The sequence below is a fragment of the Amia ocellicauda genome, chromosome 18, assembly GCF_036373705.1.
Source record: "Amia ocellicauda isolate fAmiCal2 chromosome 18, fAmiCal2.hap1, whole genome shotgun sequence".
Lineage (NCBI taxonomy): Eukaryota > Metazoa > Chordata > Actinopteri > Amiiformes > Amiidae > Amia > Amia ocellicauda.
Window position 1 is genome coordinate 27,489,010 of NC_089867.1, and position 26,331 is coordinate 27,515,340.

General features: G+C 40.3%; 2 protein-coding genes across 2 annotated transcripts; one reads left to right on the top strand and one right to left on the bottom strand.

The window, feature by feature from the left end:
• Nucleotides 1-486: 486 nt before the first annotated feature.
• LOC136713930 (trypsin) lies at nt 487-6,885 on the bottom strand. The gene is made up of 5 exons (XM_066691178.1): nt 6,823-6,885; nt 5,974-6,124; nt 5,315-5,456; nt 2,794-3,054; nt 487-2,134 (listed from the first exon to the last, which is right to left on the bottom strand). The coding sequence occupies exons 1-5, from the start codon at nt 6,875-6,877 to the stop codon at nt 1,982-1,984; spliced, it is 762 nt and encodes a 253-aa protein (XP_066547275.1). The 5' UTR covers nt 6,878-6,885; the 3' UTR covers nt 487-1,981.
• Nucleotides 6,886-12,618: 5,733 nt separating this feature from the next.
• Nucleotides 12,619-22,790, top strand: LOC136713509 (trypsin). Its single transcript, XM_066690616.1, has 5 exons — nt 12,619-12,779; nt 14,773-14,932; nt 19,475-19,616; nt 21,236-21,502; nt 21,876-22,790. The coding sequence occupies exons 1-5, from the start codon at nt 12,725-12,727 to the stop codon at nt 22,044-22,046; spliced, it is 795 nt and encodes a 264-aa protein (XP_066546713.1). The 5' UTR covers nt 12,619-12,724; the 3' UTR covers nt 22,047-22,790.
• Nucleotides 22,791-26,331: the final 3,541 nt, after the last annotated feature.

Genomic DNA, 26,331 nt, shown 5'->3' on the forward strand with positions numbered 1-26,331 from the left:
ATTCCCATCCTTACCCAATGACAGTCTACTTCCACTGTGCAGCCACCCACCCGTTTCACCCCACAGACAAGACCTGGGATGGTTTCTATCTGAATGGACCTGGAAGTTCTCATTTATACAAAAAACTCTCTTCCCTCATGAGATTCATCCATTTCCTACCTTCGGCCGGCCTCTTGGCTCTCCTACATCCCCTCTCACTCTGTCCTTGCTTAGTCCTGCCTCTCCTCAGATGTCCAGCTGCCTGAACTCGATCCTTCTCCTCTCTTGCCCCCACTGCTCAGGAACAAGCTGCCCATCATCTAGTTTTTGTACATTCATTTTAATTAATGTATTGAGTAGGTATATGTCTGATTGTTAATTCACTTTTAATTCACTTATTTTAGTTCATATAAATCCTCCCACAGATCAGGACTATCAACCACTGACAAGTTAGGCTGATTGACAGGGACCCACAGAAAAAGAAAGTTATATCACTATTATAATGATACATATTTATTGATGCAGAAACAGAAAATAAAGCCCCTAAAGCCTCGAAAAAAGTACACAGAAACATTATGTAACACATCAGATAAAAGTAAATTTACAAGAAAGCAAGAATAATCCACTGAACTGCTCCGGCAGTGTTTTTAAAATATCTCCAAATTAATAGCCTGGGAATTTGCTTATGGCTTTTATATTGTAATGATATCCCCCCAGCTGCTATTTCAGGGCTCAGTGTCTGTCAGCAAAAATGCATCGAGGCAATCGCACAACACACCAATAAGCACAGATCAAGTACAGCAATCAGAAGACCCTTTACCTGAGAATCATCTGCTTGGCCTTTGACTCAGACTCTTTTGTGCAACCTTATGTTCCTTATCAAGACCAATATAATAGTCTATCAAGTGTGGTTTGACCAGATAAAAGCATTCCAATGCCATTAGAATGAGGATTTGTGAGGGACAGGTGTGGCTGATGCCATACTGACTAATTCATGCAGAACTAGAAGCTAATTAATAAGTGTCTAATGATAATGCTGGTGTCACTTTATTACAGTTTATTACAATCACTGATAACCAAGTGGGAGGTATCGGCTTTATTTAATGGCACTTAACTGAGACTATTGAGATTATTGGGTCATTAAGGCACATCGGTTAATAGGATTAGCATAAAAGGTAAAATGGAAACAGTGAACACAGAGATCCAGGAGAAACTGTTCAGGGGAAAACTGTAAAATGTTACTTTAATTCATTGATTTTTTATTTAGTTTTCCAGACAACTGCTACAAAAATATGAATATAAAATGTTTCCGTTGGAAGAGAACGTCAGTGAAGATAAAGTCAGCTGGACTGCTGTGAAATCTCTCATATAAGGAAAGTACAAAGTGCTTATTAGATCCGTCTGGTCAGAGTCTGTGTGGAAGTGTCTCCATTACTTACAAACTGCTATCTACTGGCCTATTTTAATATCATGCTCTTTTCCCAAGATTTATAAATGTGAAATAGAGTTATGGATACAAGTATACAAATCTAAGGGAGTAAAATTGGACTAAATGTATATATATTTTTTTTCTTTAATGTATATTGGTGATCTACACACACATATATACACACACTCCTCTGTGTGTATGTGTGTGTTTATACACATATTATTCATCTGCAGCAGTGGAACTCAGAAATCAATTTAGCTGAAGATGTACTCTCTATTAAACTGTACTTATTTATCAGCAATATTTAAAAAAATATTTATTCATGGCTCATTTGTTTAAATTGCCACCAAATATTTTAACTCAAGTGATGGGAAACTCCAAAAGTTCTCACTAGAATAAATGAAATAAATCATCGATAAACAGTTAAAATACAATAGTGGAAAAAACTCTCAAACAAAGCCAGTCAATACTTTTCATCTGCTACTCTATATACACACACTTATAGGTCAGGTAGTTGTAGATGTAGAGGTCTATCACATTTCCCACATTTTACCATCATCGGAGGAGGTTTCATTAGGAGTTGTTGTTAATGATCCACTCTACCCAGTTCACGTAGTTCGCTACCTTGGTGTAAACGCCAGGGTAAATTGGGTTGGCGCAACTTATCCCCCATGAGACGATGCCTTCCAGAACCCCATTGCAGACCAGTGGTCCCCCAGAGTCCCCCTGCCAAACACAAGAACACAGAAATGATTAGTCATAATGACATGCATCTAGTTATTATATCAGCTGACATATATTTGTTTTAATGTCTTAATGCCAAAATTCATGGCATGCAGGATACTTTTGATTCAGGCTTTTCAGCTGAGGTGCATAACTGGGCACTGGGGTCACTGCAGTCTTGCAGAACTGCGTCTGAGACCCCTGCGTTATTAGTCTCCACTAAACAAGGGAACAAATACACGTTTTACAATGGCAGTGTTTAATCCAGGCATGGTATGATCTCTCCTAAAAGGCCTGCATTGCCTGGAAAGGGGATCCGTGGTGCTTTACTGGAGATTACTGGGGACATGCACACTGCATAGTATCGGTCCTCAGAAGGATATTCTAGTTCTGCTGTTCTGCTGTTGGCACAATCTTATTGGTTGGATCGGAAGCAGGTAGCTCGGCAGCACACGGGATTGTTGTATGTGAATGAGCTGACTATATCGCCCCTGCAACTGAACTTATTGATGTAAAAAAAGACTAAATTATTCAGTAAAGAAAGAGAACTGAAAAGGATGCAAACTAGCTGGTACACAAACCCAAACATTAAATATTCTCCTCATCATCACATGACAGGACCAGGGGTGGAGAGGATCAGTGATTGTTCAACTGTAACTCACCTGACAGGAGTCTTTCCCTCCTGCAGGACTTCCAGCACAAATCATGTTGTTCGTGATCTTCCCATAGTACTGATAAGAGCAGGTATTCTGTGCAATCACTGAGATGTCCACGGCGCGCAGCACCGGAGACAGGGTGTAGCTGTAGATCAGGGTGACCCCCCAGCCGCTCACGGTGCAGATGGTCTGGGCTGGGATTGAGCTGAGGAACTCGGGCAGAGCGACCGGCTGGACGAGGGCATTGAGCTGCGCTGGGACACTGAGCTGGAGAAGGAATAGGTATTAACACAGAACATCTGAGAGCAGGATCACCATCAAACAGCGGTTTCATCCGATATCCGAGTCTTTACTCAGATCAACACCGACTCAGTCTAGAGGAAACTGTAAAGATTCCAGTTGAGCGAATTAAGCCAAAGTTTATACCCCCTTGTGTTTACTCAATCAATGAGCTCCCTCTTTCGGCAACTGCCTGTGAGGATTTGGACTACACACACACTTTATTCTTATCTTTTGATGCCTGCAAGCTCAGATGAAACTGGTACGCTTTTTCTCTTATGCCTTAATTCTACTGTAATTAGATTAGATTGTGTCCTTGTTGAACACTGTATGTTTGTTGAACCACATCTTGGATAAAAGCATTTGCCCAATAATAGTCATGTTTCAAATGAAAACCTTTCCACCAGGCAGCTCCTCTGTCAACCCCCGCTCTACCACTGACTCAGGTTTCTTAACCTCCGTGTGCTCTGTCCTTCACAAGGGCTGTGAAGTGATGTTCGGCTGTAAGAGACACCATGGCAGCTGCTGATGCACCTTTCATCTCCTAATTGCCCTTGTGCTAAATGTCTGAATCCTATAATGGTCTCATTGTCTTCCATCATTGTTTCTTCTATGAAAGCGCATCTTGTGGCACACAAGTGGCCACAAGAGCTCGGTAAGAGACCTTCATAGTCCATCAAGAACATCTCTGTGTTCGTCCAAACAGACATAATCAACAATTATTTTAATTCTGCAATTAAATCAACTGTGGTGATGTCATAATCTGTATCCGCCTATTCTGTTGCCATACCTTCATAATTTAACTGTCAAACTGGAAAAGCAAAACAAAACAAACAGACAATACAATCTTACTGCAGACAAGACATCTACTTTTGATTTATATCTGTGTAAATCTCAGGAAGTCATGCTAGTGACAGATCCAGGTTTTCAAATAAAATAGTGTTTATTCCTGATCAAAGTGAATATGAATTTCTCTCTCTTTCCTTTTTTACAACTTTTTATCACACATATCTGTCGAGATCTCTTTCAATCTATATCTATCTATCTATGCATCCATCTGTCCGTCTCAATATTAGTTGTTCCAGTTAATGCACAAAGTTAACATCATGATGTCAAAAACTAAGAGCTTCCATACCAACTATGCAGACCTCTGGTAAATAAATTAAACGTGTAGTACATTTTGCTTGCCATGGGCATGCCACATTATTTCGACACACAGTCGTATGGGTGTGTGGGGTTATGTGCTGTAAATAGTTACTCACACCCACAGCAAACTCATACAAGTACAGGGTAATGTAGAGCAGCCGATCTACCTCAGCATCAAGGTCTTTGGGCTGTGGGTGAACTGGAGCAAAACCCCCCATGGGCACAACATGCACACCCCACACTGGGCACCCAGTCCAAACTACCACTCTGTATTGCCCCAAAGGTGACATCGATCTCAAGATTCTTAGTAAAAGTACCAAATAAGTATTGAAAAAAGACTCATAAGGCTTCCTGCAGGGTTTTGATTAAGGACAGTTTCGAATTCATGGTAATGTTTTGCTATTTTCTCCACTGTACATCATTGTATCCTTCCATCAGCACCGCGGTTGTATTGTTTAATATTGCAGTATTGTTTTTATTCAGATGATCCTACTAATTAGAGTGCTAGTGTTTGCGTATGGCTCAGAGTGTATACATACAAACAGAAAGGCAAAGGGGCTAACCACATCAGCTATATATTTACTGCAAAGCTGAACAGAAAAGTACTGTCAGAAACTGGGGGTTCAGGTTACGAGCAGGCTCAAGGAATGGGAAAATCTGCTCTGCTTTACTTTTCTAACTGAAAATAACAGAATATGTGAGAGACAGAAGATAGGAGGGCAGTAATTCTGTCTTGCGCCTTTGCTTCCTAATATGTTATTATGTTGTGTCTCTCTGTGCCGCAACTCATCTCCTGTGGTCTGTCCCGAATACTCCATACATAATCTCTTAGCCCGTGAATCATCAGTGATCTTCAAGATGTCCCCCAGGCTGACTTTGTCAAAACCTTTCAGCATTGTGAGTAACGGAGTCAAGTCTCAACATCGCTGTTCCAGCCCGAAGGGAATGAGATTCCTCTGAATAAGAGATGGCCAACAGCCGTTGAACGAGAGGCTGCCTCAGACGTCTTCATCTTTGAAAGTTGGGCTCTAAAACTGAACAAAACTAGCAAACAGCAGACCATCTTAATATGTAACATAACAGCAAATCGACATGGGCTTACTTTGATGAGCATGATGTCACCGTTGAAGGTCTTGGGGTTGTAGAAGGTATAGATGAACACGTTGGAGACGTTGTACACCTGCTCGTATCCCTCATTGACAGTGAGGTCGTGTTCCGCTAAAACAACCTGGATCACAGAGCTCCTGCAAAATGCACATCGACAGATCATACACAGATCACAGTGTATTTGTTTGCAGTATTTATGCAATGTGAGGGAGACACAAGGAACAAGGAACTATTTTCTTTATACTTATGCTATGTTTAAGGCAAATGATTGTGCTCTGTTGATTGTTTATTAAGATCAACCAAACAACCACCCACCCTGTACACACTTCTGACTTTCAGAGTCACTTGGGGAGAAATAATTGAATTAACTTAAAAAGCAAAAGTGTAAAATGTGCAATACAGTGACAGTTGTAATGAACTAACTAGATAAATCAGTCCAGAGGAAATGGAGTCGCACATGGAACGTATGGGATTGTACTCCCATGAAGAGTTTAATCAATCTCTGTGTGTCGATTTAAGATGCATCTTTAAAACTAACATTTTGTGGAAACTTGGAAAAGAGGCACACATAGGGTTAACAGGGGGAAGCTGCCGTTTCCAAACTATCTGGTGAAGCTATGAAACTATGAACCCAGACACGGCAAGGTCACTCACGGCCTCCAGCAGTGCGCTGCGGAAACCACCCACTGCGCCCGGATCAGAGTGCCTCCGCAGTAGTGCCGCTCCTTGAACTGAATGGACACCTGGTACTCCAGCGAGTAGGGCGTGACCTCATGGCCTCCGATGATCCTCACCTCAAACGATCCTGGACAGCAGGGGTAACAGACACCATTGTCACTGACCGTCACTGCAGCAACGCACACCGCCCCACAGGGCTGACGTCAAGGAAAGGAGGCTGCATGAAAACTTGATTAATAAAGGAGGTCGAAGCTCTCGCAATGTACGGGAAAGAAAACCAGAAGCGGTTTTGTGGAATTATCAAACATGCCTACTTCATGAACATGCTTTTAAACAGATCAAATATGATAGATAGATATTTTGTAAACAAAACGGACTTCGTTTAAAGGGAATGTATTGGGTGGATAAAATAATTTATATTTTCTTAATTAGGATTGATATCACGTTCCATCTGTTTTCAGGAATTTAGAAGCTCACACTTGAAAAGGAATACATATGAGCACAACACTGAGAGGCTCAACTAGTAACAGCCTCCACTTGAGGCATATTGAGTGCATTCATCCAGACAGAGCCAGATCCAATGTGGACTCGGACACCGTGGTGCTGACTCTGACTGGCCACCACTGGGTCAGGGCTGTCTTAGATTAGTGAGAAGTCACTTGTACGTGTGATTACTAACACTTACATATATTGCACTGGCTGTGGATTTAAAACGAGGGTCAAAAATAAAATAAATCAAGGTATTCAAGCCTTTGTTCCATGCTCTGTCAATGAGCTCATGTAGGAGAATTTGATACATTGTTTTAAAAGCAATAAACTTATTACCTCTTAGAATAAGCATGAACAGGAGCAGAGTGGTAGTCTGGACGAATTTACTCATGTTTAACATGCCTGAATAAGGAAGAGAGAACAGATGTTTGCATTTCAAAGCGACAAAACATGAGTTAAATAGTTCATTACAGGCAGCTTAGAAGGTAAAACTGAAGCATTAGCTAGATTTAGCAGAGCTTTGGTAAATGATAACAAACCTGTCAAATACTTCTGTCCGTCGATTGAGCTCAGACCCACGTTTGGCTAGACCACCACTGGCCTTTTACAGCTGGAATAATCCCACATCACTTTCTTGTTTTAAGATTTTAGTGTGGCAGCAAACACTGAATTAGATGGTGTTTTCGGGGAGGGATACGAAACAACACATTTTGATAGTTACAAAGGAAGAATCATCCATATGGTTTCATCAGCACCGTGAGAAGATGACAGAAACTGGTTCATCTGGTGAGGAAGTCTGATCAACTGTGTGGAAAATTCCTCTACTTTCTTGCCGGGGGAATCAGTTTCCCTCGTTTCTCCACCACTTCACCGATTGACCGACACAATTATAGGTGTCAATCACACAGTCACTGTCATGTCATATCCTTCCCACAAAACATCTCACTTTTATGGTGAAACCTGTAGCTAAACATTACTTAATTATAAAGTTGGAACAAACAAAATAGTTACTTATTTAATTATTAAAGTGATCAATCAATTATAGAGATAACATGCGTTTCAGAACTAGAAGAATATGGCGGATAGTCCATTCCAAAATTAACAATAAGTACACAGAGAAAATAATAAATATATGTTAAAAAAAATAAATGAATGACTAAATAAATAAATGGTCAAATAATAAATAAATAAATAGATGGACATTTATTTATTTATTTAAATTCTGATTTATTTATTTCTACATTTCTTTTAATTTATTTCTACATTTCTTTTAATTTATTTCTACATTTATTCATTTATATATTTCAACATTTATTTTAAACTATTTTTTAAACTTTAAAAAGCAGTCATAATTAATTTTGGGGGGAGAAAACTTTAATAATAATGCTTTTCATGATCTATATATACTTTCTAAAATAAAGTATAAAACATGCATATAAAAGAACCATTCAAATAGAAAATAATGAACGGAACCATAACAAGAAGAACAGAATAAGCCAGAACTCACCGGACGCTTCCTGTTTGCCCTGACAGTCTCCAGACTGGTTCCTGAGCGTCTTCTTTTGGATTTTATACTGTAATCATATCCTTCTGATTGCCATTGTCTGCTTCAGCGTGCCACAGCAAATGAAATGGATCTTATCAAAAGTGCAATAAAATGAGTGACCTAGTACGTAACAAAGACAGCCCAGCTCTTTAGTGCATATATCTCCATAGATTCAGATTCGCTGCTCTTTGTCGACTCCTATGAAACAGAAATCAAACACCACTCATCCTCATTTAATGACACAAATAAAACAGCATATCAAATATAGTCAGGCCAGAAAGGAAGATATAAATGCTTCCAGGCAGCAAATTAGTCATTGTCACACTACAATGTGTACCCAACACTGAAGGAACAGTGTTGCAATGAAGTGCACGTGAGCATCACAACTGCGGTGCCATAGCGTGTTATGACACATGACTTCTGTTTTTAAAACCTTGGTTAAAGGTAGGTAATAAAGCTGACCGGGTATCTTAAATTTTGCCCCAGTATGTCACACCTTTCTGCTGGAGTTAAAATATATCTCACTGATCAGCAGTATGGCTTCCATTACAGGACAGAGTATGATGCTTTATCAAAGCATTCATTGACGAAATGAAGAGTGCAGACATGTTTAACGTTCTCATTTGTGTTCTGTTTAATGGAAATGCAAATGGGTTTTGGCTGAACCAATCAACACAAACTCTTGGGGGGATTTCAATTCTCCTGCTAATAGTAAACCAGGACGTGATTTTCATGGCAGTAATTACAGTTAATAGGGGATCCGCTTTTAATTACAGGCTTTTCTATTTGAGTTGAAGGCCGGTCAAATGTAAGTAATGTTTAGACTTGTTAATGTTGAACTCTTTTGAGTATATCCCAATATCAATATCCCAAACCTTATCACTGCCCTGGCCTTCCTGCAAGGACAACACAATCCTCCCTAAGCAATTCCCTGTTGCCCTCCCTTTATAATGCTTCCTTTCATTAATTGGCACAGGGGACTGCTGGGCTGCTCACCGGCCACAGGGGGGCTTAATTAAATTAGGGGGTCCGGCGATAGACAACCTTGATCACAGGTGTCTACCGAATCAGCATCTCTCAACCTTTTTGATTGGAGACCCACTTCTGCATTTTTGTGCTACGGCTGCGACCCTCCAAGCAAACAAAGCAATGGATAAAATGCTGTGCACATTTATATAATACATTTTACTTCATGTTATGTTATGTATTTGTGGAATATATACGTCGGTTACATTAATACTGAATACTGTTCTCTGGGCCTGCTGGCCCTGAATGAGCTTTATTGGTGGCAAAACCCTTGTTGGCAATCACAGAGGTCAGACGTTTCTTGTAGTTGGCCACCAGGTTTGCACACATCTCAGGAGGGATTTTGTCCCACTCCTCTTTGCAGATCGTCTCCAAGTCATTAAGGTTGCGAGGCTGACGTTTGGCAACTCGAACCGTCAGCTCCCTCCACAGATTTTCTATGGGATTAAGGTCTGGAGACTGGCTAGGCCACTCCAGGACCTTAATGTGCTTCTTCTTGAGCCACTCCTTTGTTGCCTTGGCTGTGTGTTTTGGGTCATTGTCATGCTGGAATACCCATCCATGACCCATTTTCAATGCCCTGGCTGTTGGAAGGAGGTTTTCACCCAAGATTTGACGGTACATGGCCCCGTCCATCGTCCCTTTGATGCGGTGCAGTTGTCCTGTCCCCTTAGCAGATAAACACCCCCAAAGCATAATGTTTCCACCTCCATGTTTGTCGGTGGGGATGGTGTTCTTGGGGTCATTCCACCTCCTCCAAACACGGCAAGTTGAGTTGATGCCAAAGAGCTCGATTTTGGTCTCATCTGACCACAACACTTTCACCCAGTTCTCCTCTGAATCATTCAGATGTTGGCAAACTTCAGACGGGCCTGTACATGTGCTTTCTTGAGCAGGGGGACCTTGCGTGCGCTGCAAGATTTCAGTCCTTCACGGCATAGTGTGTTACCAATTGTTTTCTTGGTGACTATGGTCCCAGCTGCCTTGAGATCATTAACAAGATCCTCCCGTGTAGTTCTGGGCTGATTCCTCACCGTTCTCATGATTATTGAATCTCCACGAGGTGAGATCTTGCATGGAGCCCCAGACCGAGGGAGACTGACAGTTATTTTGTGTATTTTGTGTATCTTCCATTTGCGAATAATTGCACCAACTGTTGTCACCTTCTCACCAAGCTGCTTGGCGATGGTCTTGTAGCCCATTCCAGCCTTGTGTAGGTCTACAATCTTGTCCCTGACATCCTTGGACAGCTCTTTGGTCTTGGCCATGGTGGAGAGTTTGGAATCTGATTGATTGATTGCTTCTGTGGACAGGTGTCTTTTATACAGGTAACGAGCTGAGATTAGGAGCACTCCCTTTAAGAGAGTGCTCCTAATCTCAGCTCGTTACCTGTAAAAAAAGACACCTGGGAGCCAGAAATCTTGCTGATTGATAGGGGATCAAATACTTATTTCACTCATTAACATGCAAATCAATTTATAATTTTTTGTTGTTATTCTGTCTCTCACTGTTAAAATACACCTACCATTAACTGAATGCTCGACCACCTGCGGTGTTCTTGTGTATTTTAGGGAGCACTAATTAACCGGCTTCCAGGGATATCAATGGCCGACATGGAGTGTATTCGATGAGGAAATCTTTTAAGTAGGGAGGTGCCAGTGCCTTTAGTGCTTTAAATGCTAAAGAACTTTAAAGTCTATCCTGTAGCAAACGGGCAGCCAGTGAAGAGAAGCCAATACTGGAGTGATGTGCTGATGTGTTTCTGTCTCAGTTAGGATTCTTGCAGCAGCATTTTAGACTGAAGTGCAGAAATAGCTCTGTTTGTGCCACCTGACAGAATGGCATTACAGTAATCCAGTCTAGATTAAACAAATGCATGTATCAATTTCTCAGTGTCTTGTAACAAGAGGAATTGTCTCAGTCTACCGATGTTTCTAAGATGGAGGAAGGAGGATCTCGAAACATTCTGAATGTGTGATTCAAAGGATAGATTTAGATCAAAGATGACACCCAGGTTTGGTGTCATCTCCTTAAATTGTCATTACTCAGTTTTGTCAGTGTATGATGAACAGTTAGATTTTTGTCCCCTAAAATTAGGACTTCTGTTTTATCAGAATAAGCATAAGAAAATGTCTTGTCATCCATGTTTTAATCTCGGACAAACAGCAGATTAGTGTTTCTATGTCTATGGTATTGTATTCTACAGGATTTACTGATAATTGTGTATTGTCTGCATAACTGTGAAAGTTAATATTATGGTGTCGAATGATATCACCTAAAGGAGCATGTACAATGAAAAAGTACAGGTCCGAGAACTGAGCCCTGTGGTTCTCCATACTCTGTACTTCACTTGAAATATAAGAAAAAAGCCTATTATTACTGTTGGGTCTCTGTGTGTGTGGAATAACGACAAGGGGGAATTTGGTTTCATATTGTTTTTATTGTGCATTTCTTTATTATTTCTTTGTGTTATATTTGGGTAGGGCTTTTAGCATTAGCTCAGTACTATTAAAGGCAGGTTTTATTATAGGTTTTATAAATTATCATTACAGTGTAATGTGTGTGTCACCAAAGAACAGTCTTCGTGCCCTGTCTTGGTATCTCAATTGTAAATAAACATTCTTGTTAAATTTTACCCATCCGTGTGGTGGTGTCTTGGGGCCCCATTGAGCCTGCCTGTTGAGAAAGTGAGTGGGTGTGACGAGATCCTCTCTCGTATTAAAAATAAGTGGAGTAGTTGCTTAGAGTGTCACACCAAGCACCCACTAGGAGGTGACATGGACACAACATCAATGTCATTGTACATATTTGTGGTCATTTTTCAGGGTCAATACACTCTGGAAGTCCTCAAAACAAAACAGTGGTTGACACCCGGCTATGTGGTCTTCTGGCACTCTTGTTGCACTCCTCAAGGTTTCCCTCTGCAATGAATGAGTGTGTGCGTGTCTTTTTATATACACCGTGCTGAGGAGCCCCAGGTGTGTTCGCCCTGTTCTGCTGTTCCTGATCACTCCCTGTGGGGCATCACAATATATAACAACTCAGTTGACAGTTGATCCCTTAATAGGCTGCTAAATCATGATCTGATACCTCAAGAACTCGTGGGAGCCCGGGGAGAGGGATTGGAATGGTCTAGTTGGTCAAGCTAGGCTGTAGATGATCTGCCCCCCCACCACCCGACTCCCTAAGTCATTGAGTGTGACAGCCCTGCAGTAGCCCTCCAGGGCTGGCGGCTGCTTTCAAATAAATCACGTTTCAGACGTTAACCTTGGTCCTTGCTCAGTTGTTATTTTGATCACATTGATCATGTGGGCACTAGCGTTTCGAATGACCAGTCTGTGACCAACATGTCCCAACACTGAACTTGCTTTACATTAGGCTAGGCAAGGAAAACACAAACTGTAAATGGCAATTAGAGGGGAATCAGATAAACGGCGCCTGCAGTTAGTCTGCAAAGTAGAAAGAAGTGAAACAAAGGTCAGACCTCGGGGCACAGGTAGACGTGCGGCGCTGAATCAGACAGTGTTGTGAGACAGCGAGGTGGTCATGGAAACTGAAATCGGAACTAAGAAACCTGAGAGACGGAGCGGATGATCTTGTGCCTCAAGAAGAGCCAGGGAAGTCATTAGAAGGCAGCAGGAGATAGTGGCTCTGCATTGCTCCACTATGAACAACTTGGTCATTTTGCAATATGTGCTTTTAAAGATCTACTTTGTCAGCTGTAAGTATGAGTTTGATTACATTTGTATTTGTTTTTCCTGGCAAAATAGGAGACACCTTCATCAGTACATCCTCAAGGCTGTGTTAGATGATCTCTCTAAAAGGAATGGTCATTTGCATTGTCAGGTGTCTGTGAAGGGTGTACAACAACTTTATTTATAATTTTTTCTGTTGTTATTATTATAATTTCATACAATAATTGTATAAATATATAATACATTTTGTTTATTTTTGTTTATTTAAAGTTCATCAAATCCAAACATATTATTTCTGAACTTTAAATGCCAGGGATTTAAATTGGTGGATTTAAATACTGAAACTTTCATACAAATATCAGGGACAGTGTTGTTAAACTTATTACACTGACATATAAGATTGAAATTGTGTACAAATGGTCACATGAGAGTTTATACTTATGTTAATCATTGTGCTACAAGCAGCTATTGAAATGCAGATAATCAACTAAATTGCATGACAAAACTCACTATCTTGCATCATTTTTGTATTTTATCACCACATTTCAGAAAACACACCCAAACCATTGAAAGATATGGTTGTATATTCTTATCTTATATTATCTTAACACCACTGGCCTCCTGCAGAGAAGATTTCATACAAAAAAAAAACACATTTGAATGAACTGCAGAATTTCCAAAATGAATAGGCTTGATGGAAATTGCAGTCAGTTGTTAAATGTCTAATTCAAATTGATTAATTAATTCTTGTCATTTTGTGCATTTGTGCAAAGCGTATTTAAAATGTTGTGCCTCATCATTAAATTTAACAGAACCGTTTCATTACAGTTTTGTCAACATACTTTAAAAGTTATTGCTGTCTCTGCAAAGATAAAATAGTGCTATGATGTTTAATTCATGAGTATTGAACAAGAACAGTGAAGAATGATTATAAGGAAGAGGATTTATTTTTGTAAATATTTAAGAATAGTTCTAAATCTTAATTACATGATTAATTAAGTTGACTATTATTATTATTATTATTATTATTATTATTATTATTATTATTATTATTATTATCAAAACCAGAAAATTGTGTTTAACTGTAGAAATGTTATCTGAAATTGAATCTAAGTTCGGATTAGATTAGATTTTCCTTGTCATATAAGGATTTATTTATATGTGGTTTAATGCTAGCTGTTAGCCTGCTTTTATACTTACCACAAATGGAAAACTCCTTAAATGCTTTAATATGTGTTATTAATAAGGATAAGGTGATATTCAAGTAAAAGGATACATTACACTTTGAAAAAAAAAATACAGGAAGAAAGTTGTGTGACCAAAGAATGCTTATACATTATTATACATTATATATAATACTGTGTAACTGTTGATATCTGTTTATAAACCAATTAAAAGACATAAGAAATCTTATATCACCATTCAGTACATCTTGGATGGGTGCAAGCTAGTCGCTAGAGCTGCTAAACCCCAGTACAAGTTTGTATTTTACAGCCCTTATCCAGGGCGACTTACAAAACATAAGAGCAAAATGCAACAATACAGTTATTTTCAACATTTGTATTCCTATTATTTGGAAAGGGATATTTACCACATTTGTTATATCTAAATGACACAACGCACATTGGTATTTTGATTGGTAAAGAACCAATTTGTGTAGGAAGATCAATCTGTGTATCACATCTAATTGCTAGATTCTGTCTTCTTGTTTTTAAAAAGGTGCTGAAAAAGCAAAATTGAATGACAACCCCCTGGAAATCTGACACATTATTGTGTGTCACTTGTGCATTGTTCTGAGAAAACCCACAGTCGGGTTCCCAGTTCAGATTGTATCGAGTAACTGCGTGTATTTTAGGAACAGTGGCGCGTTCTCTACGAGTTGTGGCGATTATATAAGACTTGTGCCTGTATTTTTGCTGCCAGTGTGATGGGTTTGTGACCTCTGGGTCTGTGGGGGGGGTGGAGCAGTGACCTCAGACCCGCTGACCTGCTGACACGCTGCTCTTCGGTCTTTTCCAGGTGCAGAACTGATGCAGGATCGCATCGTGGGTGGCTATGTTCCTGCCCCTTACTCCATCAGGTACATCGTGTCCATTCAGAGCACCCGAGGACAGCACTTTTGCGGCGGCTCCTTAATAAACAGATACTGGGTCCTGACGGCGGCCCACTGCAATTTTGGGTAAGCCCTGACTGATTCTGTCCCCAACTCAGTACTCAGAAGGCTGTATCTTCTGGCTTGTTCCAACCCAGTTCCCCAGTTACTAAATTGATCAGATTAGCTATTGATGTGGATCTGGATGAATTGATGAGATGACAGCAGCCCTAGGAGGCAGCGATTACCATAAAGATGTGAATGACAGCAGGATCCTACAATAGAGAAGGAAGTGCATCTGTAATGCCACCCTTTGATCTTGGATTCAATGCAATATATATTTAAAAATATTTATCAATAGAAATGTATATAAATTGAAATACATAATTAGCCTAACAATTGTATAATGAATGATTTAATTAGTGGATACCTGTATTTCTGCTATGTGGGGGTTTTTGCTATATGAATATATGGCATCAAATACAAAGCTACTAAGATAAACAAGGCCTCACTATAAGTGAAGTGACCTTGATCAGTCATTTGTGAATGTGTTGAAGTCCAGGGGTTTAAAGGGCTCTCAGATTGTCAGTGGTTGTTTAACCAGGCAGAAAATGAATGAAAAGAAAATGACACCAGAAAAACTCTTGCACCTGTAACAGAGAGAGTCATTGTGAGAGTGGATTCCAATGGTCTTTTTCCAATTTTAACCAGCCACACTTCTATGTAGGTTAAGGCATCACATAAAAGAGCTATTGATAATAATATCAGAGCAAAATACATGCTGTAAACTTTAAGCTGAGGTCATACTACACAGACTTTAGCCTGGTTTGGCCCTCCCGAGAAATCTGCACTGATAGTGTTGACGAGCAGCCTGGTCGGGGTGTGAGCTGCTACCGATGGTTGTGTAGTGTGAGACAATCAACGCTGCCATCACTTGCCCTCCGATCCAATCGTAAGCTAGTTGGAGCCGCTACAATTTTATCAAACATATTTAATATTTGTGATTGGAATCGGCCTGGACCGTGTTGGGTGACGTGATCAGCTACACATTCTGGGAACGGAGACCGACAGCAGGCAATGACAGTTGAGCTGATTGAAGAAGAAAAAACTCAGGAAGAATAAAAATGACGAGTATCTGATTTTCATAAGTATTTGTTCAAATACTTAAAATAACAACGTTTGTTTTGGGGGCAGGTTATTTTAAAATACTCTAATACAGGGAAAATAATATTTTCTAATATAAATACCAATTGACATCTGTAACTTACTCAGGTCTGCGCAAAATATCGATCCCTACAATGTGATGATCATATATATGACTGTTGCTCACCTCCAGCTCTCACAGCAGAGTCTACAGGCTATTGCCCTCCCCAGCCAAGTCTTCACCCACATCCTCTTTTCTCTCCGCTTTGTGTGTTTGTTGCACAGATGAATGCAAACAGCAACAGCGGCGAGCTCGTTCAGGTTCAGGTCCATGTTTGTTAAATCTTTCTCTGAATGGATCACGCGTGTGTCCGTGAGATTTGGGGAGTTACGAGGCTGTGTCGGAGATCTCCATGACAAAGGATTTCAGATCAGTCGTTAAGTTTGTGACCCCCTGTACTCCTTCAAAATGCAAAATACATACATTTGGTGAAAGACAGTCATAAGTGTAAGCTGCTTGTTCTCAAAATTGTAGAAATGCTGTAGTGTGAGCAAAAGTGAGCAAAAGCCAGATGCTTGATCACAATATAATGTAGAAAGCTCCATGTGTACGGTGGCCCTGAAGTGCAACAGCTGAAAAAATAAAGCAGCGGCTGCAGCATTTTCAGAAGCAATTGCGAAAAGGGAGGGTACATCGTAAAATATATTTGACTTTTGCCATTGGACAGCAAAGCAAGTCACGTAGGCCAAGCCTGAAGAGTCAACAGAATTTGAGAAAGGGACGCCAACTGCGCAGTGTGCAAAGCCTAAACACTGTGATCTTCTGCTCTCTATCCACTTTGAGGTGACAAATGAACCCATTTACACAATAAAATTGTTAGAAAAGTATCTTTAATTTATATAAACATCAACATCTGATGTCATGCACTGCCCATTTTTTATTTTTTTTATTAATGAGTGTTATTCTATCTTTTGGAATTGTTCTCAAATCTGTAGCCTGCCCCACTTATGCGTGACCAGACATTGTAATTTACATTGGACCAGGACTACTTTACTTTTTAAATGAAAAAGTTTCACAGGAGGTTTACAAAGTTGGCTCCATAGGTTCACAGATTCGAGAGCGAAGAGATTCAACAGGCTTGGAACAGGACCTGAAGGGAAAAGAAGTTTGCTCTTGATCGAACCTCAGCTTCACTCTTCCTCGTTGCAGTGAACTCTATACCTCCAAGAAATCATGTCGGACGCTGTTGGATCCTAATCCAGAATTGAAGGGAAAGCAGCAGCGAGCCTCGAGTTACAGAGAGCACGTCAATGATTTTGTATAATGTCCTTTTGACTGAAACAAAGTGAGTTTCCTCTGATCGACGGACACCTACCAGTCTGCAACCTTCAAACTCTGTCACCCACCTTGAAAGAAGCACATGTTTTTCCTGTAGAACAACCTTCCACAAACCTGTGAAACTCAACAAATTATCACAACTTCTTGGCAGTAGTAAATATTAATCATTTTATTGACATGAGAAATAAGCATAAACCAAACGCCCATACACGTTTATGGGTGATTTACTTTTACTGTTAAGATATTATCACCATTTATTTAATGTTCAAGATTAATGAGAATTATTGTGAATTCTGATTGTTTGTAATTTTTATGATTTACCGCTGTGAACTGAAAGATATTAATTCTCCTGCTGTTAGCCTTTTTGAATCTAACTTCAGCAGGAGTTAATACCAGATTGAATTGTGTATAGACCCTGTTTATATCCAAAGTGACAGAAACCAGTTCTAATTCAATAATTAGTAATGAGATATATATGAGATATATCCTAACCCAATTAGATATGTGTGTCAGATTATCAATATTAAACTTAAAATTAATTGTCTTCATTAAATATTGTTGTCACTAAACCCCTGAAATGCATTAGGCATATATACTATTAATATCTCTGACTAATTACTTTTTCTCCCCATGGATCACTAGTTTAGTCATTGCTTTAGTAAAACTGGTTATTTAGAATATCATTGGACTTGAGTCTGTGTTCATATATTCTAATAAACGTGGGCTCTACTGACAGAGGAACTCCATTATTGCAAATATAGTTATTTTGTTATCTATATTGTTATTTTATTTGGTAATTCTGAAAGGGTAACACTTTGCATTAAGTGTTCCTAATAACTGTGTATTTACTTGGTAACTACCAGTGTTATTATGCCTATTTACACTGTAACAAGTAATTAAAATGTAAATACACAGTTATTAGGGACACAATGTAATGTGTTACCTGATTTATTATAAGAATAAGTATTATACTATAAGAATTAAATCATTTATAATGAAGGCACCACAACAATAAGTTAATCAAATGACCAATAAGAAAATGCCCATCTTTAACCTAACAGTGTAATGAAAATGAATGCACAATTATGCAACGCTTTTTGTCACCACATTATGTAACATATATTGCTGGCTTTGAAAGAAAATCAGATGGAATAATTTGAACAATTCTGGGTCTCAGAGTATGTAATTCACAGAATAAAGAGGAGCTCACCAGGGGATTTGATTCAAGTGTTTTCAACATCCTGAGAAGCACTGACAGAGTGACACCGAAAGACGAACTAACTGAAGCTCGACCCTGAAAGAGGAACACCAGTGAAAACGAGCTGTGGGGCTGACATCAGCATTTAGGATCGAAACTAATAATCCTTCACATAAAGAGAGGTGGGGTTTTGGAGCAAGCTGTACAGTCGCTGTTGAAGCCAGAGTTTCTAGAACGATATCCTGGGATTGAATAGCTACTGCAAACCAATTTCATTGTAATGACAATAACTGGTCCAAGGATTTCATTCAGCTGTTTCCTGAAGGATCGTCGAGTGTCTCTTCAGTGACACGGCTGGGTAACTCATGCCAGGCTGTCTGCGTAACGAAGGGCCTCCTGTTTTCAGTCTTTCTCTGACTTTCACTTGTGTCCTTTTGTCCCTGTATCACTGCTCATTGTGGACAGTCAGTTCCTTTAAAGGGAACTGTGCACGGTTCCTGAAATTATGGTTTTATGCATCTTTATAAGTAAATTCAATTTTGGAGACCGATCAGCACCTATGGAGCTCTCTCTCAGGGAATGTTCATACCTAGCTCATTAAATAATCACTCAAATTGTGTTTCCCTTCCCAAAATTTGTTTTTTTCAGATGAGGTTCAGTTGATTTCACACCAGGAAAATTGGATCAAGCTTGAATTTCTCTGACAGTGAATTCAAATTAATTTGTGTTTTCCAGAGATGCTATTGGTTTCACACGGCACTTTTCACATTTTTAACACTATGAATTAACCTGTGTGCTCTGGACTGAAAAGACCCCAGAGCAAGCATCTTGTGCTAGATGCTAGAAACCAAACATTACCATTACACAAAAAGGGGTGATTTTAGCAAAATCCATTGCGAGTCAGTGTCCCTCTTCTAGTTTAATTGAGTCTGGTCTCTACTTCCTCCAGGTCAGAGCAGATGCAGTTAGTCGCTGGAGACTACTCCCTGAGTGTGTACGAAGGCACGGAGCAGAACCTCAAACCCCTGCAGCTCATCCCCCATCCCCTGTACGACAAGACCACGAACGATGCAGATATCATGCTCATTAAGGTGAGGTAATAATGACATTATAGAACAGATCATAAGAACATAAGAACATAAGACAGTGTCCAATCCAGAGGAGGCCATTCGCCCCATCGTGCTCGTTTGGTGTCTATTAATAACTTAGTGATCAAGGATCCTATCCAGTCTGTTTTTGAATGTTCCCAAATTGTCTCTTCAGCCACATCGCTGGGGAGTTTGTTCAGATTGTGACGCCTCTCTGTGTGAAGAAGTGGCTCCTGTTTTCTGTCTTGAACGCCTTGAAGCCCAATTTCCATTTGTTTCCCCTGGTGTGTGTGTCCCTGCTGATCTGGAAAACCTCCTCTGGTTTGATGTGGTCGATGCCTTTCATGATTTTGAAGACTTGAATCAAGTCCCCACATAGTCTCCTCTGTTCCAGGGTGAAAAGGTTCAGTTCCTCAGTCTCTCAGTAGGACATTCCCTTCAGACCTGGAATAAGTCTGGTTGCTCTCCTCTGAACTGCCTCTAGAGCAGCGATATCTTTCTTGAAGTGTGGAGCCCAGAACTGTCCACAGTATCCAGATGAGCTCTAACTAGTGCATTGTACAGTCTGAACATACCTGCCCTTGTTCTCAATTCTACACTTTTGACAATATACCCTAGCATTGTGTTTGCCTTTTTTATTGCTTCCCCACATTGTTTGGATGGAGAAAGTGAGGAGTCCACATAGACTCCTAGGTCTTTCTCATGCGTTACTTCATCTAGTCCTATTCCTCCCATACTGTCATTATAGTGGACATTTTTGTTACCTGCATGTAATACCTTGTACTTGTCTACATTGAATTTCATCTGCCAGGTCTCGGCCCACAGCTGAATGTTATCTAAGTCCCTTTGAATAGCTTGTGCTGCCGAGATTGTATCTGCTGAGCCACCTATTTTAGTATCATCTGCAAATGTGACAAGTTTGCTAACTATCCCAGAGTCCAGATCATGAATATAGATTAGAAAAAGCACAGGCCCTAGTACTGATCCCTGTGGAACTCCACTAACAACCTCACTCCAGTTAGAAGCAACTCCTCTAATCGACCTCTGTTTCCTATACATCAACCAGTTCATAATCCATCTACTTACATCATAGGAGAGCTGCTTGCTGATCGGTCAATCGACGTCCCAAGTCCTGACCCAGTACAATGATGACATGCCACATAAAGACCAATTAAAACACTGACCTGCCTGAGACTGACACATTGCAGGCACGTACCTAATAGCATTGTTAGGGATGGGAGAATAAATGTAGGGGCATCATTTCTGAACTGTTTGGGGCCAGAGCTCATTAATATATTAGTAACTAAAGAAAGCTGCATCATTTTGCAGCTTAGGATTGAATGTAAGAGAAGTTGGGTCCATGTAGTCCATGAGTCTGATTGAGTTCCTTCAAAAAATATCTGGATTCATTTTGGGGGTTTATGGGAAACAAAATACCAATAGATTATCTCAGCGGATCTCCGTTGCCCTAAAACAAATATCAAAATCATAAACCAATGACTTACAGTAAATTGGTTTTATCAATGTTTTTATCACCCAGTACAAATGATATATAATACCCACATTTACATATTGACGTGTATTTCCTTCGGATGTTTCTCGCACTCTGCTGTAAACCCCAGCTGAAGACGCCCGTGGTCCTGAATAGCTTCGTGTCCATCGCCCCGCTGGCACGGCCCAACGCGTCGGTGCCGGAGGGCCGGGTGTGTCGTGTGTCGGGCTGGGGATACACCAGCTCCAACAGCAATCAAGTTCCCAGCACCCTGCTGACCGTGAAGCTGCCCATCGTGTCGTCTGTGCGATGCAACAGCACAGACTCCTTCAACGGCAGCATCAGCAGAAACATGATCTGTGCCGGTTACAGCGCGGGAGGCCAGGACGCGTGCAAGGTAACCTGAGGCCCATGACTCTCTGTCAAATGGGTCTATTACACCCGTTCCTGGGCAGAACCTCCAGGGTTTATAAGTCTCCCTAAATACGCTGAATACCTTGAACACAAGTTTTGACCTGAAATCACTTCTCTGTGAGCCTGTTTACTATGTGGTCAAACACAGACTATTTGCAGACGGTATCATTTCCTGTGTTGGTTTGAAGCTGGAACAGTGAGAATTCCTGCCAGAACATCAGTAGACAGTTCATTTCTTAAGTTTCTTTAGTTCACTTTTATTCCCTTGTATTCCAGTATTTACTTGCACTTGTGTTGTATTGCACAGCACCATCTAGCATGGCAGCTCTGACTGGTGCATTGCTTCTCCACTGCAGGGGGATTCTGGAGGTCCGCTGGTCTGCGAAGGTCGTGTGTATGGGATTGTCTCCTGGGGGAATGGCTGTGCTGATGCAAAATATCCAGGAGTCTACACAGCAGTGGCCAAATTCAGACGATGGATAGAGAGGACCATCTATAGCTCTTATGGTAAATGCCCCAAGTACTAGATCAACTGCACCTTCTCAGCTGGAAATGGACACTTACTTCTTGCAGGGAGCACAGGAGCCTTCTAAACAGGCTCCTATATATATCATCGTCATCATCAGCCTATATCGATCAACTGCTGGATGAAGGCCTTCCCAAGATGTTTCCACTTGATTCAATCTATATCTTATCTTTTCCATATCATGCCTGAAAAGTGACTTTCAATTCAATCCTCACATCTTTTTTGTGGTCACGTTCTAGTTTTTTTTCATCTCTTGGTATCCATTTGATAGCTTCTTTATATGTAAAGTATACATACAACATTGTGGGGCTAATGAAGCCTAAACTCTAGGGTGTTTTGTTCACTGGACAGTATCAGGGCAAGTTCCAGCATTGAGCACTAGTAACGGGATCCACCAACCTCTGAGTTCAGACTGGTCTGTACATTGTGCGGTGGCATTGAGATCTTCTGTCACTCACTAACGGATCTGAAGAGATCAATATTAGCACTACAGAATTAAAAATGAAAAATTATGAACATTTAATAAAATAAACCAGTCAAAAAGACGACAAAATTGTGCATCTTTTAAATTTTTAATTCCCAATTGAATAAGAGTATTTTTGGATTTACGGAACAATAAAGGGATTCTGTTAAGAAAGGCTGTTTACTAGGCTTTATTTTGGCATTTTGTGTGAAAAATTATTTGTCGCCCTGTATTCCACAGAGTCAGGCATCCCCAAGAGCTAAAACCAGGACTTAAAACGTACTATGGAAATCCACAATGGCAAATGATGAGTATATGCCTTACAGGAAGTAACAGTAGTTTATATTCGTATTCCAAAAGGTGTCCAAAGGAAAGCCTGCTGCCTGGCAATCAGACACTGACCCGACTCAGAAGCTGCTGGGAAGGTGTTTTGTGGTGATATCACATGCACACTGAACTGACCGGGAAAGACACCTGACACTACCTCTTCCCCTTCTTTCTGCCATCATCTCGTTTCTTGAAAAAGTTATTGAGCGCTTTTTATCTGTGTCAGAAGACTATGGACTTCTGACCGGTTTCACAGTCTCTCGCCATGTTCATATAAATTATTAAGATGATATCATGCGAGAGCTTCTGTTTAGTTCTGACTGTTGTCCACAGTGGTGATGGATACATTTCAGTTAAAAGCTCAGTGAATTTGTAACATAGTTCAACCAAGTGGAATCTTTAACTTGTGACTTCCCATCTGAAGACACCTGATCGGACCCCACAAATCTCTACAGGCTTCACCAAACCTGATATGGCTGGGTGTGTCACTACACGACTGGCTACATCAATAGTTTATGCCCTACTTAAATAGCCAACAATGAATGTCTCCAGTTTCCGAAACATTGGTTGTTTGAAAACCGACACCGTGGTTCCCGCTGTGCCTGATTTTACACAATTGTGCGCATCCAGCTATAGCATGAAGAGACTACCTGTATGCTATTATTCCTGATGATAAGGTCTGTATGTTCAGATAAGATTTCATCATCAGAAAATTGTGTTGTTACAAGGTAGCGTTTTCCATCTATAGGATGCCTGAGAAAAGGATCACACTGTGCCCCATTTTCATAGCGCGTTAACCACCGGTGTACGCCTGTACTTTTCCTAATACAACAATGAGGTTGTAAAGTGTCACATCAATCTATCAGGGTGTCAGGTCCCCCTGGGACAAAAACTGTTTCTAACTCTATGAGTGTATATTTCTCAGTATAACACTGAACTTGCCCTATGCAGGATGTCTGTGCTCTCTGAGGCCTTTTAATACATTTCAATTTTCAATTTCTTTCACAACACTAAACATTACGGTAGTTCTTAAGTGGTCAAGGGAGACAAAAATTGTATCAAAAACCATGTTATATTTTATATAAGTGTTCAGTTCCCTGGTAAATTTATGGCACCCTGTTTTAGAGACCAGCTCATTTCATGAAATTACTTCCCCAAAAAAGGAAGGTGTTTTGGAAGTGAAAATTATATTGTAAAGAGATACAGAGAACCCAACACACAGTAACATTGCGTAACATCCAACTAATACAGAAGTGGTGCAAAATATATATTATACTCTCAGAAACGTGCTTGTTCATGTTCTCAGTCAAAACAGGGTAAAATGTGCCGAGAGTTACATTATTGTAGTTAAAGTGTAGTTACATTGCTTCCCACTAGTAATGCAACTGCACAGAACACAATGAAGCTACTGTTAATTATACTCTCAAAGATCAAGTGCTTGTCAATAAACATGTATTCATTTTGTCATTCAATACGAACACACTACAGAGTGAAACAGAGAGACTTTGCGATGGGGAAGATAAACAGACACAGCCATTGAAGACCAATGGTTTTGTTAATGTTGCTATATTGTAACAGTTGTTTACAGCACTCAGCTGCGGTTGAGCAGCCGGACTCGGGTGCAGAAGCTTCTCCCCGGTGTCCAGTTCCCTGACACACTGCGCTCTCCAGCCACGGCACAGCCACCCTGTTTCAACAAGAGACAACTTTGTGAGAGAACAATTTATTTTTTTCCAATATAAAGTACCTCCTAATTTTCAAATTGTCTACTTGATTAAAAAGGAATAATTCAGTCCTTCTTTCACATGCCTCATTATGCCACATGGGGGCACTCCCCCATGACTATACTGATTATACACACAAACGCATGCACAGGCACACACAGTGTATGTTTTTTCTTTATAAAAAAAAATGATGATAATCTTGAAATGTCTGTAGTAGTCATTCTAGAATACATTCAGTCCCTATTATTTTTAATAACTAGTGGAGATATGTTTCCTTACATAATAAATATGTTTATTCGATATATGACTGTCAAAGCAGTTAACCTCACATTATTGTAGACATTATTCCTATTGATTACACTTAACTGAACACAAGTAATAGTTCTTGGATGATCTCTTGTAGTACTTGCAGGGATGCAGAAGAGCCAGCAGTTAATCAGTCGGGGAATGGTGAGAAAACTGAATCAGTGGTAATTTGACATTTGCTGGACGTGATAAATAACCCAAGAGTCATGCTTAAAACGTGCTTCAACGCCCTCATTCAACAGTCTGACATTCTAGGAATTGTGTAGAGAAATCCTTCACCAGGGTGTTAATAATGGGATTTTTTTCTACACATTCATAAAGCACAATGAAATCCCCCAGGTTTTTATTATAGTCCTGGAGTCTAAGCAGAAATGATTGGTGATTCGCCTTCATCTCCATTTACACCTGATTTATGAGTAAGAGGACGAAAATGGAGAAAGGCTGTTTTGTTTTGTTTAATTTAATTCTCTCTCTCTCTGTCTCTCTCTCTCTCTCTCTCTCTCTCTCTCTATATATATATATATATATATATACACACTCACCTAAAGGATTATTAGGAACACCTGTTCAATTTCTCATTAATGCAATTATCTAACCAACCAATCACATGGCAGTTGCTTCAATGCATTTAGGGGTGTGGTCCTGGTCAAGACAATCTCCTGAACTCCAAACTGAATGTCTGAATGGGAAAGAAAGGTGATTTAAGCAATTTTGAGCGTGGCATGGTTATTGGTGCCAGACGGGCCGGTCTGAGTATTTCACAATTTGCTCAGTTACTGGGATTTTCACGCACAACCATTTCTAGGGTTTACAAAGAATGGTGTGAAAAGGGACAAACATCCAGTATTCGGCAGTCCTGTGGGCGAAAATGCCTTGTTGATGCTAGAGGTCAGAGGAGAATGGGCCGACTGATTCAAGCTGATAGAAGAGCAACTTTGACTGAAATAACCACTCGTTACAACCGAGGTATGCAGCAAAGCATTTGTGAAGCCACAACACGTACAACCTTGAGGCGGATGGGCTACAACAGCAGAAGACCCCACCGGGTACCACTCATCTCCACTACAAATAGGAAAAAGAGGCTACAATTTGCACAAGCTCACCAAAATTGGACAGTTGAAGACTGGAAAAATGTTGCCTGGTCTGATGAGTCTCGATTTCTGTTGAGACATTCAGATGGTAGAGTCAGAATTTGGCGTAAACAGAATGAGAACATGGATCCATCATGCCTTGTTACCACTGTGCAGGCTGGTGGTGGTGGTGTAATAGTGTGGGGGATGTTTTCTTGGCACACTTTAGGCCCCTTAGTGCCAATTGGGCATCGTTTAAATGCCACGGCCTACCTGAGCATTGTTTCTGACCATGTCCATCCCTTTATGACCACCATGTACCCATCCTCTGATGGCTACTTCCAGCAGGATAATGCACCATGTCACAAAGGTCGAATCATTTCAAATTGGTTTCTT

Bases quoted from the DNA above. Each gene is read 5' to 3' on its own strand.
- LOC136713930 (XM_066691178.1), bottom strand. From the start codon at position 6,877: ATGAGTAAATTCGTCCAGACTACCACTCTGCTCCTGTTCATGCTTATT. The intron at 6,125-6,822 runs GTAATAAGTTTA...CCTGCTGTCCAG, and splicing joins GTTCATGCTTATTCTAAGAG to GATCGTTTGAGGTGAGGATC. The intron at 5,457-5,973 runs GTGAGTGACCTT...TGCATTTTGCAG, and splicing joins GCAGCGCACTGCTGGAGGCC to GAGCTCTGTGATCCAGGTTG.
- LOC136713509 (XM_066690616.1), top strand. From the start codon at position 12,725: ATGAACAACTTGGTCATTTTGCAATATGTGCTTTTAAAGATCTACTTT. The intron at 19,617-21,235 runs GTGAGGTAATAA...TGTAAACCCCAG, and splicing joins CAGATATCATGCTCATTAAG to CTGAAGACGCCCGTGGTCCT. The intron at 21,503-21,875 runs GTAACCTGAGGC...TCTCCACTGCAG, and splicing joins GAGGCCAGGACGCGTGCAAG to GGGGATTCTGGAGGTCCGCT.